The 20,543-nt window shown below is 38.9% G+C and overlaps 1 protein-coding gene across 1 annotated transcript in view; it reads left to right on the plus strand.

Moving 5' to 3' along the window:
• kcnq1.2 (potassium voltage-gated channel, KQT-like subfamily, member 1.2) overlaps positions 1–18,164 on the plus strand; it is a 358,931-nt gene extending 340,767 nt beyond the window's left edge. The window contains exons 15-18 of the mRNA XM_060840067.1: positions 9,339–9,433; positions 13,107–13,147; positions 17,170–17,231; positions 18,132–18,164. Of these exons, the coding sequence (XP_060696050.1) occupies positions 9,339–9,433; positions 13,107–13,147; positions 17,170–17,231; positions 18,132–18,164 (231 nt within the window). The remainder of the gene's footprint in view (positions 1–9,338; positions 9,434–13,106; positions 13,148–17,169; positions 17,232–18,131) is intronic.
• The last annotated feature ends 2,379 nt before the right edge of the window (positions 18,165–20,543 follow it).

The raw sequence follows: 20,543 nt of genomic DNA on the forward strand, positions 1-20,543 counted from the left end.
TCTCAGTAGTGGCTAGGGATGGTGTACAGCAAGTATATCTCCCAAGTCTTGAAGTAGGAAGTACTGCTACTAAGCTTTCATTGCCTATTTTACTCCTCCCTTGACAATCAAGGAATTTTTTTACTTGGAACCAGTGGCATGTTTGGAAAAGGAGTGAGCAAGTACTCCATTGCACTCCTGACTTTTGTCTTGTCGATGGTGGACAGGCTTTGGGGTGCCAAGTGGTGAGTTATTGCAAACTTTCCATCTCTGAACTGTCTAGCAGCCTAATATTTACATGGCTGCTCCAGTTAAGTATCTGGTCAATGATGACCTCTAGGATGATGATGATGGGAGATTCAGTGTGGCAATGCCATTGAGTGTCAAGAAGAGAAATTTAGATTCTGTGTTGCTGAAGTATATCATTGTCTGCCAATATGTCATTTACCATTGACATCCTAAGCCTGAATGTTATCCAGGTGTTGTTACACATGAGCATGGACTACTTCAGTATTTGAGCAGCTGTCTACATTGCTGAACAGTTTCAGAAAACAGTGAGCATCCCCACTTCATTTCTTACAAAGGACAGGGGTAATTAATGAAGCAGTTGAAGAGGGTTGAGCCTACGACACTACTCTGAGGACCTCGTGCAGTGATATTGGTGGCCAAGGGGGTCATTGATGGAGCAGTTGAAAAGGATTGAGCCAAGGACACCACTTTGAGGAAGTCATGCAGTGATATCCATGGCTAAGGAGAATGACCTGCAGTCATGGGCCATTCGGCCAGGTATCATCCCAACATTGACACTTCTCATCATCTTCTGACAAAATTGAGAATAAGCTGATGGAGTCACAATTGTCAGATTGAATTTAGCCTGCACTTTGTGACGGTGATATACCTGGGCAATTTTCCACATTGTCAGCAGAATGCCAGGGTTGTGGCTTGCTGGTTCAACTAAGATTGTCACAATTTCTGGAGCACAAGTCTGGTCAAGCTAGACATTTGTGATATTGTCAGGACTTTTGATGTACCCAGTACCTTCAATTGTTTTGATATCAAGTGGAGCGAATCAAATTATTCAAAGTCTTGCAATGATGAGCTGGGAAGGAGGCTGCAATGGATCATCCATTCAGCAGCTAATTCTGGTTGCAAATGCCTCACCTTTTACACTGAAATGGTGGGTTCACACATCATTTCAGATGGAACCTCTTCCTCGCATCAGTTGTTTTGCTGCCTAACATCACCCACGATTAGATGTGGCAGGACTCCTTCAGATTTTAGATTTTATCCAATACTTTTGGGATTGTTTACCATTTTCAACCTATAGTCTCATCAGGTTGAAACACCATTTTTAGATGTGTCTGGTGCTGCTCCAGACATGATCTCATAGCCCTGATTGAATGTCAAGTTTGGTTCTCTGATTTATTGACAGTGGTAAAATGAGAGACATGCTGGGCTATGAGCTTGCATATTTTGATTGAATAAATTCAACTGCTATAAATGGCCAACAGTGTCTCATGAATACCCTGTTCAAGTTGCAAGATCTATTCTGAATCTATCTCATTTAGCATGGCAATAGTATTACACAACATGCTGGAGGATATCTTTAGTGTAAGCTGGGCTTGATCTCCATGAGTACAACACAGTGACTGCATTAGATAAATTTAAAAGGATAGTATCACCTAAGTTTTCCCCTCTTGTTGGTTCTCTCGCCATTTGTCACAGGCCGTTATGTCTGGCCTTGGCCAGTAGAGGTGCGACTGAGCCAGTTTTTTGGTGATAAACATTTGAGTATTCCACCAAGAATGCATTTTGTGCCCTTCCTGCTCTCAGTACTTTTGCAAGTGATGTTCATCTGAGAGGAGCACTGATTAATCACCTGAGAAAGGATGGGAGTTGGTAATCAGCAGGTTTTGTTGCCATCCTTGACCTGATGTAATGCAATTCACCGGGTCCAAGTCAACATTGAGGACTCCCAAAGCCACTTTTTCCTCATTGTGTATCACTCTGCCATCTCTGTTGGTCTGTACTACTTTTGGGACAGTATATATACAGGGATGCTAGTGAAGGAGGCTGTGATATTGGTTACAAGTTATGATTTTATAATGCCCAGAGGGCAGTGAGAGATTAATTCTTTGTCTAAGAAAAATCTGCATTGACTTTCTTAACTTTTTGTTGTGAGTGGTCTGTTGCTGAATGTTAAAGTGGTGTTTTTGGACAATGAACAAACTGACTGTTTCCAGAAATTTCCAGCAATTATCAGGACAAAAGCTAACTCATGGACTCCTTAAAATATGGTAGTGCATTCATAAAGTTATAGAGTCATACAGCGTGGAAACAGACCCTTTGGTCAAACCAATCCATGCCAAACATAATCCTCAACTAACGAGTCCCACCTGCCTGTCCTGGCCCATATCCCTCCAAACCTTTCCTATTCATGCACTTATCCTAAAGCCTTTTAAAAATTGTAATTGTATCTACAACCATTCCTCAGGAAGTTCACTCCACATGTGAACTACCCTCTTTTTTAAAAAAATTGCCCCTGATGTCTTTTTTAAATTCTCCCTCCTCTCACCATAAAAATGTGCCCTCTAGTCTTGAAATTCTCCATCCTAGAGAAAGAACAACTACCATTAACTCTATCTATACCTGTTATTGCTTTATAAACTTCTGTAAGGCCACCTCTTATGCTCCACCAAAAAAATAGTGCCCATCCTATTTCCAGTCTTTCTTTATAACTCAGACCTTCCATACCCAGTAAAATCATGTTAAATCTTTACTGAACCCTCTCCAGCTTGATAATATCCTTCCTGTAATGAGGCAACCATAAGTGGACACAGTATTCCAGAAGAGGCCTCACCAATGTCCTGTACAACCTCAACATGATGTTCCCAACCCTTATACTCAAAGGACTGAGCAAGTGTGCTAAATGCCTTTTTAATCACACTGTCTATATGTGATGCACACCTCAAAAAATTATGTACCTGAACCCCAAAATCCCTCTGTTCTACAACACTTCCCAAAGCCCTACCATTAATTGTATAAGTCCTACCCTTGTTTGTAGTACCAAAATAAAATACCTGGCATTTCTCCAGATTGAAGTCTATCTGCCATTTTTCAGCCCACTGACTCATTTGATCAAGATCTCTTTGTGATCTTAGAAAACCTTCACAGTCTACTGTGCCACCGATTTTGGTGTCATCTGCAAACTTACTAATCATGCCTTCTATGTTGTCATCCAAATCACTTATATAGATGTCAAATGAAAGAGGACCCAAAACCAATACATTCATTCCAGTCAAGACAACACATGGGACTAGTACCTGAGATATCTAACTTAGCAATGACTCCACAGTTACCTGCTAAAAAACAACATGATTTCTGACGAGTGGACATTAAAAATCTCTTTGTTAGCAGGGTGTTTCAACCAGAAGCCCCAGTCATATGATTGACAGTGTTGGTTTATTTGAATCTACTTTCAATATACTATTTTGGCTTGTATTAGTCAGTCAACTGACAACAACAGAAAAGCAAGTAGCTGTAGCCTTAGCGAACTGTCAGGCTTTGATCTCAGTATCTGTCCACGGTCTGATTTTTGGAAGGAAACTTATGATTGTTCAACTACTACACCATCAGTAGCTCTTCAATTTCATGTGTTTTCCTGCAGAAGGGACTCCTGTCAACTGAGGCAACCTCAACTAGGCATTGAATTACTGACCTCTTGCATGCATAGAAAATAATCCTGATATCCTTGTGAATTAATTTGTAACTTCTCTCCTCCTCTCTTCTCTTCTTTTGTGGATGAATGTGTGTGAAAATGTGTTGCAGACCATTTCCTAGGTTGAATTCAGTAACAAACCCTCCTTTGACTTGACACCAAACAATGTGCAGTTTCCCAGTACACATCCCTGAAAACAAGAAAGTCCACAGCTTTATTTGCTGTATTCAGACACTCAGGTTACTCAATCGCTCATTTCAGAGGAGGGATTGGAGGGTGCATGTCTTTTGCTCTCCACCAAGTTCCGTGTGATTTTAGTCAGGGGTCTCTTAATCATAGAGATCATTCTGAATCTCCTCGTGCAGGGATAGACTTCCTACTCCGGAATGAGCTGGCCAACAATTAAGGTACAGTAACCCCAACAGGTCCAAGCCAGACAGGCACCACAAGGGAGACCAAGCAGCCACAGGAATTGAGGGAGGCCAAGCTATTAAAAGGCCAAAGTAAATAGGGTCAAGAGAGGACTCCGAGATAAACAGAGCAAACAGGATTCTGTCTGGCTCCCAGGGAAAGGAAGTGAACGAATCACTTCAAGGTTCTGCAAAGATACAGAAAGCTGGACTAGGTTCAGTGGCCTTGTCTGGGGCAGAAGAATCCAAAACAGCAAACCAGATAAAACCCTCTGTGATTAAAAGGGCTGAACTGATATTGAAAAGGATGCAAAGAGTCCAAGAAAAGCACATAGAACTTAGAAGAATTGAAGGGAGTAATCCTAATGTTGATTTAAGACAAAGCCCAAAGGGTTTCCATACTATTGGACAGATGCTAAAATGAACGCCTCATCCAGTTAAAGAGTTAAAAGACTGCCAGTGTACTAGATCTCAAGTAGCAAAGATTGTGGGAGATGCAGCTAAAATGTAGCCAACAGAGCCCTTCTCTCCAGAATTAATTAGCAATGCACAAAGTTTGCACAGGCAGATGACTGTAGATGAAAAGAAGCCCACACCCTCTGGCAGAGCAAGAAGTTGGATTAACCAAACCTTCTCCCACGTAGACAGAATGAGAGGGAAGAAGATGCCTCACCCAGTTTTAAACCTTAATACAGCACAGCAGTGGCCAGACAGCCTACCTGAGTGTAGTATTCTGCAAAAAGATATGGGGCAGATTTTAAATGACCTCTCCCCAAAGCTGTATGACATGGCAAGTTAATTCTCCTAAAGTTTGACTGCCATCAATACAGTTCAAGTGAATTAAACCACAGAACCGTCTGAGACTTTGTTCTCTGTAAAGATCACATGTTTTCATTTTTTTTGTATTTTTAATTATGGACTGAAAGGGGAAAATAAGCTGTTGTTAAAACCAAGAGTTGTGGAGGGGATTGCTGCACCTTTTAAAAGCAAGCAATCAGCTTGTTCCATTTGTTGTATATGCTGTTGACATGTATGTTCAACCAATTGGGGAAGTTTAGTTGCAGATGAACTGGCACAGGGGAATGTGTACAAAATTTGACTGGTATCAAGTAATTGATTTGTCTGTGGCATGATAACTAGTTGTCAATGATAAATAACTTCTGCCCATTAATAACTGCTGTAATTGGCTCTGAGCAATTGAACAGCTGGTGGTTGTGAATGACATAATCAGAAGCCTTCAGATCTCTGAAAGAAGGGGTAGTGTCCTTGACCCTGAAGTAAAAAATGTCTCAAGGTTGAAGAAAGACATTTATTTTCCTCTACCAGTTGCTGTAAACTATTGTTATCTACCAATAAATTAGAGAGATTATAAGTTGTGAGCCTGTCACTTTGTACCTCCTACAATCAGGTTAAATATATGTTTTATGTTTGTGATAGATACAAATGCCTTGGATGAAAATGTAGATGGATGGGATCGTAAATTTGCAGATGATACAAAGATTGGTCGAGCTGTGGATAGTGTAGAAGGTTGTCAAAGGAGACAGCAGAATATAGATCAGTTGCATATGTGGATGGAGAAATGGCAGATGGAGTTTAATCTGGGTAAGTGTGAGGTGCTGTAATTTGGGAGATCAAATGTTAAGGAAAGGTATACAACATTGAACAACATTGATGTTGAGAGGGATCTTGGAGTTCAAGTCCATAGTTCCCTAAAGTGGCCACGCAGGTAGATAGGGTGGTAAAGAAGGCATATGACCTGCTTGCCTATATTGGTTGGGTAATTGAACACAAGAGTCAGAATGTCATGTTGCAGCTTCATAAGACTTTGGATAGGCCACACTTAGAGTATTGCATTCAGTTTTGGTCACCACATTATAGGAGGGAGGTGGAGGCTTTGGAGACAGTGCAGGAGAGTTTTATCAGGATGCTGCCTGAATTAGAGGGTATGAGTTATAAGCAGAGGCTAGAAAAATTGGGGTTGATTTCTCTGGAGCAGCGGTTGCTGAGGGGAGACTTGATAGCAGTCTATAAAATTGTGAGATGCATATATAGGGTTTGCAGTTAGACTTTCTTTCCCAGAGCAGGTGACGAGGGTGCATGCATTTAAGGTGAGAGGGGGAAAAGTTCAAAAGAGATGTGAGGGACAAGCTTTTTATCCCAAGAGTGGGATGAGCCTGGAACATGCTGCTGGGGTGGTGGTGGAGGCTGATATGATAGGAGTGTTTAAGAGACTTTTAGATAAGCACATGCATATGCATAAGGAATGGAGGGATCTGGACCAAGGGCAAGCAGAAGGGACTAGTTTAATTTTGTGTCATTTTCGGCATCAAGGGCCAAAGGGTCTATTCCTGTACTGTATAGTTATATGTTCTGTGAAAGTACCTGGAGAAGAAAGGTGTTGATGACAGGCTGGTCCTGGTAAACCAAAAGGATCATCATAGCAAACCTTGACAATAGGGACTATTGAACAGCCTTCCCAAATATTCCCTCAACTCACAACACCAATTTTTTTTGTCTATCTGCAACTATGTATCAGGGAGTTTGAGAGAAATAGAATTTTAACTGATAGTTATGTGATTACAGTTCTTATTTGTTTATGTGTAGCTTGAACCTACACCTTTGAAATAAATAGTAACTCTGATTAAAGACAAGTAAATGAGGGAATTTTGCAGTCTTGATTAAATCCTTAACTATTATGATGAGTCTGGGAATAGAGGCCCTTAATTCTTAATTTGCTACTCCAATGAGGATTGACATCTGCAATCTATGTCAACCTGAGCCCAGTAGCTCAGTTTCCGAAGGAACAGAAGGAGTTCACAGATCTCCACAGAGTTCTGAAACCAATACAATTCCCCTACCCTTGCCACCATCACTATCACCCAGAAATAAATTTTATTACACATTTGATTGCCATGTTCAATAATTTTGGAAAGAAGGTGAAAGTTTTAGATACTTTACAACTTCCCTCCATCAGCAATCAGGGAAATTTGCATATTAAAGGTAGTACCTGAGTAGCAAATGATATTTTTCCAGATGCCATAAATTTGGAATTGTTTCTAAACCTGCATTAAATCCTCTTTTGGTTTGACACCAAAGAATGTGCAGTTCCCCAGTACACATCCCTGAAAGTGAGCAGGTCCAATGCTTTATTTGCTGTATTCAGGCACTGAGACTACTCAATTGTTTATGCCATTTAAGGTGTCTGTGTTTAATGCAATGCCAAATGTAGGATTTTTGCGTACCATCATGAAGAACTACTTATCTGCAAATACATCATTTGGGGACGTTACGTGAAGAGATGCAAGCTGAAGCTGACATTCCATCAATTAACTGAATAAATGTGACCTATGTTTGTGAATAATATGCATAAATATTTCTTTATCTGGTTCCTTTTTTCCAAAACACATATGAAAGAAAAGTAAAATTCATACTCCCCAACCCCAGGCAAAGGCATTTTTAAAATAAACAAATTTAATACGTATTTATATATTATATCATCATATTAACAGCCCAGCAAAAGTATCTACTATGATCACATGGCTGGACTGAATAGTAACCATCCAGAGATGGCTCAGACTTCGAAGTCAGCTGGATAATCAACATCTCACATACCTCATGATGGGATTGTAGTGCTAACTATTTTATTACAGCTCCTACTGAGAATATTTGTTGCCAAGAAAACTCCCTACAAGGAAAAATCTCTATCTACAAGATGACATTCCATTAATGTTAATGATAACCTCTAGGATGGGTCATAGACACTTGTTTATTTGCATTGCAAGCCTTTGTCTTGGTGGTGACTGTTTCCCCATACCATTAAGCAGGCTTGGTCTCCTGATTATGCACAGTGCTTAACCCAGAACTCAACTGCCTGTTAATGACTCAATTTTGTTACTGAAGGGGTCAATGGTGCTCTATGCAACATCATTTATCGTACCTGAAAAAACTCCATAGGGGCTGGTACCTTGTCACTAAGTCACCCTTTATTTGCACATGAAAAGTCCTTGACACTGATCCAACTCCCTCAGAGCCAGCTATCAGTGTGTCAGAACGTCTGACACTCCACTTTTTATCTGACAGCCAGGGATCCCTGATTGGACCAGATTAACAGCCCCAATCGGGGAACTCATATTCTATCATGTCCACCTGACTAACCTCATTACCATCACTACAATATCAAAAGTCCAAAGTCTGGGACATAGAAAAAATTTCTGGTCTGCACAAAAGCAACCACCAACTGTATTTGTGCTTTCTACAGACAATTAATGTTCATTTATCAAAACAACGAAGCAGAACTTTCAGCAATATTGCTCAGACGAACTTTGAAGAAATTTTAAAGTGATGAAACTGGCTATGACTCTTCAAATGCCAGCTAGCCAATTAACCCTCCTGTCAAGAAATTCCAGACTGTTAACTCCAGTATTTGACTTATGGACTCCATTGCAAAAGTAAGGAATCCCTCTGTTGTTTTGGAGTTAAGTTGGTGTTGATTGAAGTGAAAAAGGATAAAAAGACTAAATAGTCTCTCCTTGTATATTCCTGAGAGTGTGCCTATTGTGCGTAATATCCCTCCACCTTCCAGGTTTAGATGTGAAAGAAACTGTTTGTACGGTGGCACAGTGGTTAGCACTACTGCCTCACAGCACCTGAGACCCAGGTTCAATTCCCGACTCAGGTGACTGACTGTGTGGAGTTTGCACGTTCTCCCCGTGTCTGCGTGGGTTTCCTCCGGGTGCTCCGGTTTCCTCCCACAGTCCAAAGATGTGCGGGTCAGGTGAATTGGCTATGCTAAATTGCCCGTAGTGTTAGGTAAGGGGTAAATGTAGGGGTATGGGTGGGTTTCGCTTCGGCGGGTCGGTGTGGACTTGTTGGGCCGAAGGGCCTGTTTCCACACTGTAAGTCTAATCTAATCTAATCTAATCTAATCTAAAATTTATAACAGTGTTGCCGAGGTCCTCACAAAGGTAAATCCATAAACAGAAGGAGTAGAGAAATACACAACCAACCATTGTTTAAAACGAAGTGAAATCAAATCATGATTGTCTCTTGGTTGGTGTGAAGATGGATAGAGATTTGATTTAAAATTCATACTCTGTAATCTGTCTCTTAGTTTACCAAAGAACAGTTGAATTTCTAAGCTCAGATACAGAGTTTATTAATTTGTTATCTGAGACAACCTGATTTACAGAAGATTGTTAAAATCCTATACATTTCTGGGATGAATTCCACAGCAAGCTCGAAAACCATATGATGTGCGAGATGTAATTGAACAATATTCCCAGGGGCACTTGAATATGATGGTCCGGATCAAAGAACTACAAAGAAGGTAAAGTTTTATATACATAGTCAATTTTGCTGATTATTTGTAATTGCTATCATAACACCTTGAATGAATTTGTAGAATCATAGAATAGAATAATTGAAACTCCCATATGCACATATTCCAACTTCTTCCGATAAGAATGTAAGTGCCATTTAGCCTTTTTTTTCAAACTAGGATGTAAGAAATCAGTTTAGATAATTTGAAAAATCAGAGAACTGTGTTACATCCAAGGCAGGGAGTATGTTTCATTATTTAATTGGAAGATTTGCATCTGTCAAAGGTCTATTGCATTGTATATTTAAAGATATCTAACCTAACACTTATGCTTTTGGAGTCAACTTACAAAAGTACCACAGTTCAGGTGTTACACTTCATAGCAGCATTCATCTAGATGCCAGAAATTGGTAATTATTTGGAACAAAAACTTGCATTATCAATCAGTAATCTGATCAACCAAAATGTGTACAAATAAAAATTAGAAAACTGAATACTTTCTTAGTATCCCCCATATCATTTCTCCTTATTTTGTTGTCTAAAGTTAGCATTCAGACTTTGATCATAACATTATATAGTTCTGTAAAAATTCCAAACTTCCCCATAAGATTTATAATTATCCCCAATTAGGTCTACTTTCTGTCTGAAGCCTGAGGCTGAGATCAAAATGTTATTTGAGCATCTATTTACAGCTTCTAAGGATAAATTATCTGTGTGCCTATGATAATGCCTCATGAGAGGTGCATTTTTGCTATACTCCAGGAAAACCATAATATATAGTGTATATTCAAACAACTAAACCAATAATTTACAACTCCAATGATATTTGGGTTTATGAGATCAGGCCTATACTCAGGTGAGTGAACAGATTTTATTAAACATAACAGTACACCAGAATTGGTAGGGTAGAGCCCATCTGAAACCATTTATGCTCAGAGCCCAGTTTTCTTTTGTCTAATATCTTCATGACATGGTCCTTGCACACTTTTCATAGAAACTATTAAAGTAAATGTATAGTTAACCTGATATTCTATACTAGGCATCAGAAAACTATGCCTTTAAACTATATTTTTCAAGTTACATTCAATTTAATACAAAGCAAAAAAAAAATTATGAGCTGACTGTTTTGGTAATTTGAGTTTTATTTATTCAGGCACAGTTGAGCTTTTGAGCCAGATCTTTGATCAGACAGGTCCAGATCATGGGAATGAACCTCTGTTAGGTGTGTCCTTTGGAGTGATAAATGTGAATCGCTGAGTGATGCAACAGTAGTGACAACTTCAGCAATAGGATAAAGGGAGTAAATATTTTGAAGCATGTAAATATTACAAAAGATAAGTTATATCAATGACGAAAAGGATAAATTAAGTACTTGCACCTTCAGCAAGTTCTGCAAATCCAACGAAGCCACAACAGCTTAAGAAATGCTGTTAGGGGATTTTTGAACAGTAAACATTTAGAATCATAGAGTCATAGAGATGTACAGCATGGAAAACAGCCCCTTCAGTCCAACCCGTCCATGCCGACCAGATATCCCAACCCAATCTAGTCCCACCTGCCAGCATCCAGCCCATATCCCTCCAAATCCTTCCTATTCATATACCCATCCAAATGCCTCTTAAATGTTGCAATTGTACCAGCCTCCACCACTTCCTCTGGCAGCTCATTCCATACACGTACCACCCTCTGCGTGAAAAAGTTGCCCGTTAGGTCTCTTTTATATCTTTCCCCTCTCACCCTAAACCTATGCCCTCTACTTCTGGACTCCCCGACCCCAGGGAAAAGACTTTGCCTATTTACCCTATCCCTGTTTCTCATAATTTTGTAAACCTCTATAAGGTCACCCCTCAGCCTCCAACGCTTTAGAGAAAAAAGCCCCAGCCTGTTCAGCCTCTTCCTATAGCTCAAATCCTCCAACCTTGGCAGAAGGTGAGGTGTTGTTCCTCCAATTTTTTTGTCCCAAAATAGTGCAAATGACAAGCCTAAAGATATCAGCTCCTGAAAACTGCTGTCAAGGTCAAATGATCAGGGAGACTGTGGTTTCCCTTAGCCTTTTTTCTCACAGCCATTTCACTCCATTCCCCTTTTAGGCTTTCTCCTCAAGCAGTTAGAGTCATAGAGTCATAGCGACGTACAGCACGGAAACAGACCCTTCGGTCCAACCTGTCCATGCTGACCAGATATCCCAACCCAATCTAATACCACCTGCCAGCACCTGGCCCATATCCCTCCAAACCCTTCATATTCATATACTCATCCAAATGCCTCTTAAATGTTGCAATTGTACCACCCTCCACCACATCCTCTGGCAGCTTATTCCATACACATACCACCCTCTGCATGAAATAAATTGCCCCTTAGGTCTCTTTCCCCTCTCACCCTAAACCTATGCCCTCTAGTTCTGGATTCCCCAGGGAAAATACTTTGTCTATTTATCCTATCCATGCACCTCATAATTTTGAAAATCTTGATAAGGTCACTCCTCAGCTTCCAATGCTACAGGGAAAACAGCTCCAGCCTGTTCAGCCTCTCCCTATAGCTCAAATCCTCCAACCCTGGCAACATCCTTGTAATCTTTTCTGAACCATTTCAAGTTTCACATCTTTCCGATAGGAAGGAGATCAAAATTGCACACAATATTCCAACAGTGGCCTAAACAATGTCCTGTACAGCCGCAACATGGCCTCCCAACTCCTGTACTCAATACTCTGACCAATAAAGAAAAGCATACCAAATGCCTTCTTCACTATCCTATCGACCTGCGACTCCACTTTCAAGGAGCTATGAACGTGCACTCCAAGGTCTCTCTGTTCAGCAACATTCCCTAGGACCTTACCATTAAGTGTATATGTCCTGCTCAGATTTGCTTTCCCAAAATGCAGCACCTCACATTTATCTGAATTAAATTCCATCTGCCACTTTTCAGCCCATTGGCCCATCTGATCAAGATCCTGTTGTAATCTGAGGTAACCCACTTCGCTGTTCACTACACCTCCAATTTTGGTGTCATCTGCAAACGTACTAACTGTACCTCTTATGATCACGTCCAAATCATTTATGTAAATGACAAAAAGTAGAGGACCCAGCACCGATCCTTGTGGCAATCCACTGGTCACAGGCCTCTAGTCTAAAAAGCAGCCCTCCATCACCATCCTCTGTCTTCTACCTTTGAGCCAGTTCTCTAACTAAATGGCTAGTTTTCCCTGTATTCCATGAGATCTAACCTTGCTAATCAGTCTCCCATGGGGAACCTTGTCGAACACCTTACTCAAGTCCATATAGATCACATCTACTGCTCTGCCTTCATCAATCCTCTTTGTTACTTCTTCAAAAAAATTAAATAAATTTTGTAAGTTTTTGCATTATTATGACTAAAGAACATATCTTGGAATATCTGTATGGTGTATCGGATGTTTACCAAGACAAATGGGCAACAACATGCTGCTTCAGAAGGTTTGCCCAACTTCAGCTATAGACAAATGGTTATAACAAGAATAATATTACACTCCATGTCTGAAACTACTAATGAATAACAGCAGGGATGATCTACCAATAATAAGTAAAATGTGGTTGTTTTGAGAAATGGAAATGAGCTGCTCAAAGTACACGGTTCTATTACATCACTACTTTGCAGTTGCAATGAGTTACAATAATAATAAAGTACTGTCTGTCCATATTTTAGGTTGGATCATTCTTTGGGAAAACCTGCATTCTTTCTTTCAGGTAAAGTTGAAATTGTTGTAGTGTTTTCCATTAAAACTTTAAAATTTCTATTTATGCAAGAAACTTTGATTTTGAAAATATGAACTCGGAGCAGAGATACTTCAATTGGTCCTCCAAGTCTTCCACACCATTCAGCAAGATCATTGTTGATCTTTTTGTATTCTGAATATTACATCCCTCTCCACATATCTAATAGCTTTTTTTATTCCCTCACTTAATAAGAATCTATTTAATTGGCCTTTTTATGGTACAGTGGTAGTATCCTTGCCCTAGATCAAGGAGACCTTGGGTTAAATTCCCAAGAATCTATTTACCTTGATTCAATAAACCTGCCTCTACTGCATTCTGAGCCAGAGAGCCCCAAACTCACACAACCCTCAGAGAGAAAAACTTCCTGTCCTGAAAGGTTAAAGCCTAATTTTAAAGTAGTACCCCTTCATTCTGGACTTGGTGACAAGTGAAAACATCCTTTCTCGATCAACAATGTCAAGACCAATCAGGATCTTATACGCTTCCATCAAATCACCCCTCATTTTAAACTCCAATGGAAATGAAAACAAGCCGAGTCTGAACAACCTATCCTCATTCCCTTGTTTAGTTACCCTTTCTGAAGTGAACATAGTCACTGTCATGGAATTATACTGTCCATCAGGGTTACCCCAGAAACCTAACCCATTTTGTTTATTTTTAATAAACCTATTCAGAGATGTTGTGAACAACTCTGGAGCAGTAGGACTTGAATGCAAGCCTCCTGGCTCAGAGGCAGAGACACTGCCATTGCACTACAAGAATGCTCTCAAAACAAGAGTGAACTAAAATACAGAAGCTAGTGAGCTTGCTTTCAATCAATATTGGAGCTGTTTTTTTCTGTTGACCTGCATTTCTAACATTGTCACCCACAACCAATGGATTAAATGTAAGATTTGTAGTCCTGCTATATCCAGCCAAAAATTGTGATAGATATTTAGATAAATTCACTGTAGGAGGACATTCACATTTAACACCACCTTAACAATGGGGGGTGCTGAGCATATTAGTGGAAACAAAGCTGACTGAAGCATTTGCCAGCATCTTTAGCTAGAAATGCTGAGTAATGATCCATTTCTACACCCTCCTGAGAACTCACAGATACCAGCTTTCAGCCAATTCAAATTACTCCATGTAGCATCAAGAAAGGGTTTAAGATGCTGAATATTGAAAAGGCTATGAACCCTGACAACATTCTGGCAATAGTACTGAAGATTTGTGCTCCACAGCTAGCCACATGCCTAACCAAGCTGTTTCAATACATTTAAAACACTGGCCACAACCCAGCAATATGGAAAATCACCCAGGTATGTCCTGTAAACAGAAATTATGACAAAGCCAACTCAGCCAATTAACGGCACTCTCAATCCATTCTCAATCATAAACAAAGTGTTAGAATGAGTTATCAACAGTGCTATCAAGTGACACTTATTCAACAATAATCTACTCACTGACACTCATTTTAGGTTCTGTCAGTGCCCCTCAGCACCTGACCTCATTACAGTCTTGGTCTAAATATACACAAAACGGCTAAACCCTTTACATCAAGATGCCATTTGACCAAGTGAAGCGTCAAGACTAAATCAAAAGACCGAACAAAGCTAGAGTCAAGAGGAATCAAGGGGCAATCTCTCCATTGCTTCAAATAATACATAGCCCAAAGGATTTTGTTTGTTATAGGTCAATCATATCAGTCCTAGGGCATCTCTGTAGGAGGTTCAAAGGATCTTGTCCTTTGTCCACCCACTGAGCAGTTTGATAAATGACCTTGACTCCATCATAAAGTAAGAAGTGGGGATGTTCACTGATGATTATACAACATACAGCACCATTTACAACACCTCAGATACTTTAACAGTCCATGTCCGTATTCAGCAAGACATAAGCAATATCCAGTCATTGGAATATCACCCCAGCAATATGCCCTGCAAGCCATGCACTATCCTGACTTGAAATTATGTTGCCTCCACTATTGCTCATCAGATTTTTAGATCTTCTTGCCTAACAGATTTGTGGGGTCACTTATGTAGTGATTAGAATGAAGCCACTCAACTGAACCTCCTAGAATATGAGTTGCTGTTAATCTGGTCCAATCAGGCAACCCTGGCTGACAGATATAAAGGGGAGTGTCAGAGATATTGCCACTTTACTAGCTTATTTGGAATGGGGCAGTGTTAAAGTTAAGGATTGTTCATGTATAAATAAACGGTGACTTTGTGACAAGGTACTGGCCTCTGAAGTTATTTCAACTTATAACACATAGATTGCAGCAGTTCAGTAGCTCACCACCGCCTTCACATTGGCAATTGGGGATAGGCAATAAATACTGATACTGCCACTGGTACATTACTAAACAACTAAAAAAAAAGTTGCTTGGTAAAATCTGGTACTAGTTTTCTACATAAATTTGCCTGATAATATCTTTGACTCAGAGACTGCAGTCAGGAACAAAGGAATGACGTTCACTCCTGACCCAAAGGAAAGCTGTCCACAATGATTCAATAAGTTCCAATACATTAATAGTCTGTATTGGAGCATCAATTTCAATCTGATGCCATCTACGGACAATGTGTGGGAGCCAAACATATTGAAAAATTCTCTTAGACCACAAATTAGGAAATAAAACCTAAAAGTTAGTGACAAAAATAGAAATTGCTGGAAAAGCTTAGCAGGTCTGATAGCATCTGTGAAGAGAAATCAGAGTTAACGTTTTGAGTCGAGTGATCCTTCTTCAAAAATTATAGTTCACGTTTCAGTCATTTTAAAGAAAGCAGACTAAAGATTGAGAAATAAACGTGGGATGAAGATAGAAGCTAAATTCTCATTTAAAATATCTTTTAAAAACCAAACTAAAATAAGTTTTATTAACTTAAAAATGATAGAAATCGTATTACACAATGGGATGCTTGGGAAGTTATTTTTTCAGGCAGCGAGCTTATTTATCACTTAACAGTTACCCTCACTGTTAAAAACTCCAGTTATGCCATCAACAAGGCTCAACATTTCTGATGGTTAAAATACTTTTCAAAAGTTCATGTGAATTAACTGATTGTGTAGCTTACTGCATCTGTGATTGTGTAGATTTTACAACACTGCATCTTTTGTAGGAGAGGAATATCACTGTTAGCAACTTTCAATTGTTTTTTATTGCAGCTACAAAGGAGCCAGAAGTTGCTGTCAGTTTTACTCAGGAATGATGCTGAATGCTGCTTCACTGTTAGCACAACCACAGAATCCTGGCAAATATGTTGCAATAATGTCATATTTTTCATACCAGCATTAAAAATGGTTCTTGGGCCATAGCGAAACTAATCTTGTATCAAAGTTTTGAATTTAGCCGATTGCTGTATATCTGCTCCAAATGTAGAGCATGCTTTTAAAAAACTCACCAATATGTTAATAATATACTTTAACTTCCTAATCATTTTGATATTATATGTCAGTAAATGACAAATTGATGGTAATTAATGTATAACTGCTATCTTATCTAGTTGTTTACTTTTATAATTTATATTACTTAACCACTTTTCTTAAAATTACATTTTCTAACCATGCACATTCTGTGTAGCTAAAAGCATGTTTAAGAAATTTGCTCATGCAGTCTTCGGCTGTGAATTTGATGGAGCTGTTGTAAATTTGAGGGAAGTGAAAGGAAACCCCACTTTCATGCTCCAAAAAAGGGGTTTCTGCACCGTGGAAATAAAGTGTACAGTATAGCTCCAAGGAAGTTTCTGGCCTGTCTACACTGCTGTGAATCACCTTGAAAGTTGTGATCAGGCCAGGATGATACTTCCCAAATGAAATTCAACTCTGTTATGTGATGAAACAGTGGATATAAAGCCAAGTCCATCATTTTTTTAGGGCACAAATGCTTGGTGTGTAATAAATTGTACATCATGCTTAACTATTAATACATTTTTCTTAAAAACTATTCATTGAGAACAGTAACAAAACTCTTTTTAAAGTCAATCATTATGCTTTATCCTAACTTATAGAAAAGGGACTAGACAAAGGTTACTACACTGCAGGAGCCAGACTGATCCGTCTGGAAGATAAGGTAAGTGCATGATGCACTTTTCTTAAAACTTGAGGGCAATTCAGATCCTTATCTGAACTATACTTTTTGATAACTCATGCCATTGATCTAACTTCCTACACTAACAAATTGTGTGTATGTGAATTATTTTACTCTGTTCATCAAATGATATAATTTAACTTGCTTGTCCTTGGCTTTTGCTAGCATTTTATTCTGATATATTGCTGAACAAGAGAATGAACATTCACAGTAAAAATAGTTTCTTCTAATCTTTTGTTCTGCAACATGGGAAGCATTAGAATGTTCTGACTGTAGTTTTGTCTTGTTGCATATGTACATTGGTTTTATTTTCCCCGACCTAAGTCTGATTATATATTGACTGAACCAGAAATTTAAATGATTCTCACAAAGGTATTATTTAATGAAAATGTATTAAGAGTGTATTCAGTTTCATTAAGTCTATCTCATTGTGTTTATCTTATTTAATTGAATATAAAGCAAGGTTTTAAGAAAAAAGTGTAGCTTATGTTCAGAATAAAATCTCAAGCAAGTTAGTGACTGTTCCAAGAAAATATGGGTCAATATGAAACTTTTAACTTGAGCTCACACATCTTTTTAACACCCTAAAATTATCTCTCCAAAGTAATTCAATTTAGAATTACTATGTAAATACTTAAACACTTGGTGTATCAGCATAAAAAGTATTGATACATAATTTCAGGACTGTTTTCAGCAGGGAGGGCCATACCTTATTTCAAGTGATAGGAGTGGTGATATTTGCATTTCTAGTACACAACATTGTTGCCTGTTTCAATTTTCCGAGCAAGAACGCTGGATAAAACCTTTGCTACTCTGATAAATGACAGAGGTCTAGGAAGGATTCAATAAGAAATTAAGACATTTACATCCTTAACTCTTTAGGGAATTATGAGGTCATTTTCTGTTGGAAATTGATCCTCTTGATTACCTTCACAGATTCTAAGGTTCAATTGGAAATCGTGCCTGCTGTTGATATTGCTCTTGATGGGGACATACTGGATAGAGTTGTTAGACTGACACAGGGATGAGCTTATGACTTCCCATCCAGTGTTTCCTTATTGCCTATTTGAAAGAGATTATCCACTTAGTGTTGAACTATAGTCAGTTATGTGTTATGGAATTACATTTTTTGGAATTCAACGGACTTACTTTCAATCCTTGACCGTAATCAAATTAGCTCGTGTCTGAAATAAATTTAGGCAATATTTAGAGCACTCAGTTGCATTTAAAATTAATAGCACCATTTTCTCAGTTAACACTGGATCATTGTAATGAACCTTGTTTGTAATCTACCTAAAGCAAATACATCCTTTCTTAGATGAGGAAAGTAGGATCGTAAACTGTAAACACACTCACCGCGCCCCTCCATACACCCTACTAAATCCCTACCAGGTGCGGTCTCACCAGTTCATCACACAACTGCAGTAAAGTTTCTTCATTCATATATTCTATGCATCAATAGTAAAAAAGGCCAACATGCCATTCATTTGTAAAGTTGCTTGTTTATGCATGCAAGTTTCTCCCTATTGAAGTGTAGTTCCGTTTTATTTTGGCTAAATTCTCATCCTAATGAAATTAGTCATTTTCTAATCTTAAGGTTCTACTTTAGATTGTTCCTTGCTCTGATCCCTTGCTAATTTATACCTTATGAGTTGCTCATCTTACCCAAGCGTTTTCTCATAAACATTTTATTTGTTGACTCACATGATTCCCCCATACCAGATCCAGAAATACTTCCTTTTTAGTTGCGGTGACAAGTTAAGCGTCAAGAAGTGCTCTTGAATACATTGTAGAAACTTATCCCCCTCCTTTCTTTTTACTCTAATATTATTCCAATTGACAATTTGTTAATTGTGAGACTCCTTAAACATCTTTGCGATTTTCCTTCAGATTTGTGCTACATATTCAGTAATGTAATCTTACTCTTTTTTTGTTTCTCAAATTGAACCAAATCAATTCTCTCCTTAACCATGCAAGCACACATTCCAACATTATAATGTCTTACCTAATCAGTACTACCACTATTTCATCCTTTTTTTTTCATACTTTTTCAGAACAAATTGTATCCTTGACAATTGAGCATGTAACCCCACCATATTTAAGCTACATTTCCATTGTTGCCACTATATCCTGGCTATTTCTGCCATTAATTCTCATGAACCTTACTCACCATAGTTTGTGCTTTGTGGGGGGCATGGTGGTTCAGTGGTTAGCACTGCTGCCTCACAGCACCAGGTTCCAGGTTCGATTCCAGTCTTGGATGACTGTCTGTCTGTGTGGAGTTTGCACATTCTCCCTGTGTCTGCGTGGGTTTCCTCCTGGGTGCTCTGGTTTCCTCCTACAATCACAAAGATGTGCAGGTTTGATGAATTGGCCATGGTAAATATCCCATTGTGTAAGGTGCATTAGTCAGAGGGAAATGGGCCTGAGTGGGTTACTCCTCAGAGGGTCAGTATGGACTGGTTGGGCCGAAGGGCCTATTTCCACACTGTAGGGAATCTAATCTAATCTAAAATATGTACACGCTATAATTACCTTTATATTCTACATAGTCCTTCTTAGTCTGCTTATATCTCATGTGATGCTAATTCTCAAGTATATCAAACATTCTTGTTCTTATATGCACTGTGTTTCTCTTTTCTATTTGTACAAGCTAGTACCCAACCGTCTTCTGTCAATTTAATTTAAACTCTCCTGAATTACAGTAATGAAACTTTCAATGAGGAGAATGCATAAATGGAAAGAGACAAGCAAGAGAGATATTTAAACATAATTTCAAAACTATACATTTGAAAGTTCAAGGATCAGAACCTAACACAGTCTGTTCGGCAAGTAGAATCTGGTGCAGTATAAAATATTTGCAGCTATGTTGAGAATGACCTGAAGATCATAGTTAGTGATGAGCACAAGACAAGAAAAGCAATAGTACTACAGGAGGCTAAAGTTATTGCCCTCCGAAAATGGTCAAGGAATAATGTGCACGATTGTCACACAACCATTGTTTGTGATGCAGACATTTGATTATTTCAACATCCAGCCAGTGCTAACCACATTGTTGATTGGCTTTGCTAAAGCATTTGCCCTATGACATGAGTCACTTGCAACAGTTAAACTATTCAGCGCCAATAAAAGCTGTCCACTACCTCTTAAAGGGAAGGTGCACTACAACTGCAGCAATAGCTGTAAGTCTTTCAGAAGTGACCTAGGAAATCTGAGCAATGGCACATCATGGGAAAATGTAGACATCAAAGTATGAACTTTGTCTGGAGGTCTTGGTAGAGGGGGTGGAAAGGA

Source organism: Hemiscyllium ocellatum, chromosome 19 (assembly GCF_020745735.1).
Source record: "Hemiscyllium ocellatum isolate sHemOce1 chromosome 19, sHemOce1.pat.X.cur, whole genome shotgun sequence".
In the NCBI taxonomy this organism is placed as follows: domain Eukaryota; kingdom Metazoa; phylum Chordata; class Chondrichthyes; order Orectolobiformes; family Hemiscylliidae; genus Hemiscyllium; species Hemiscyllium ocellatum.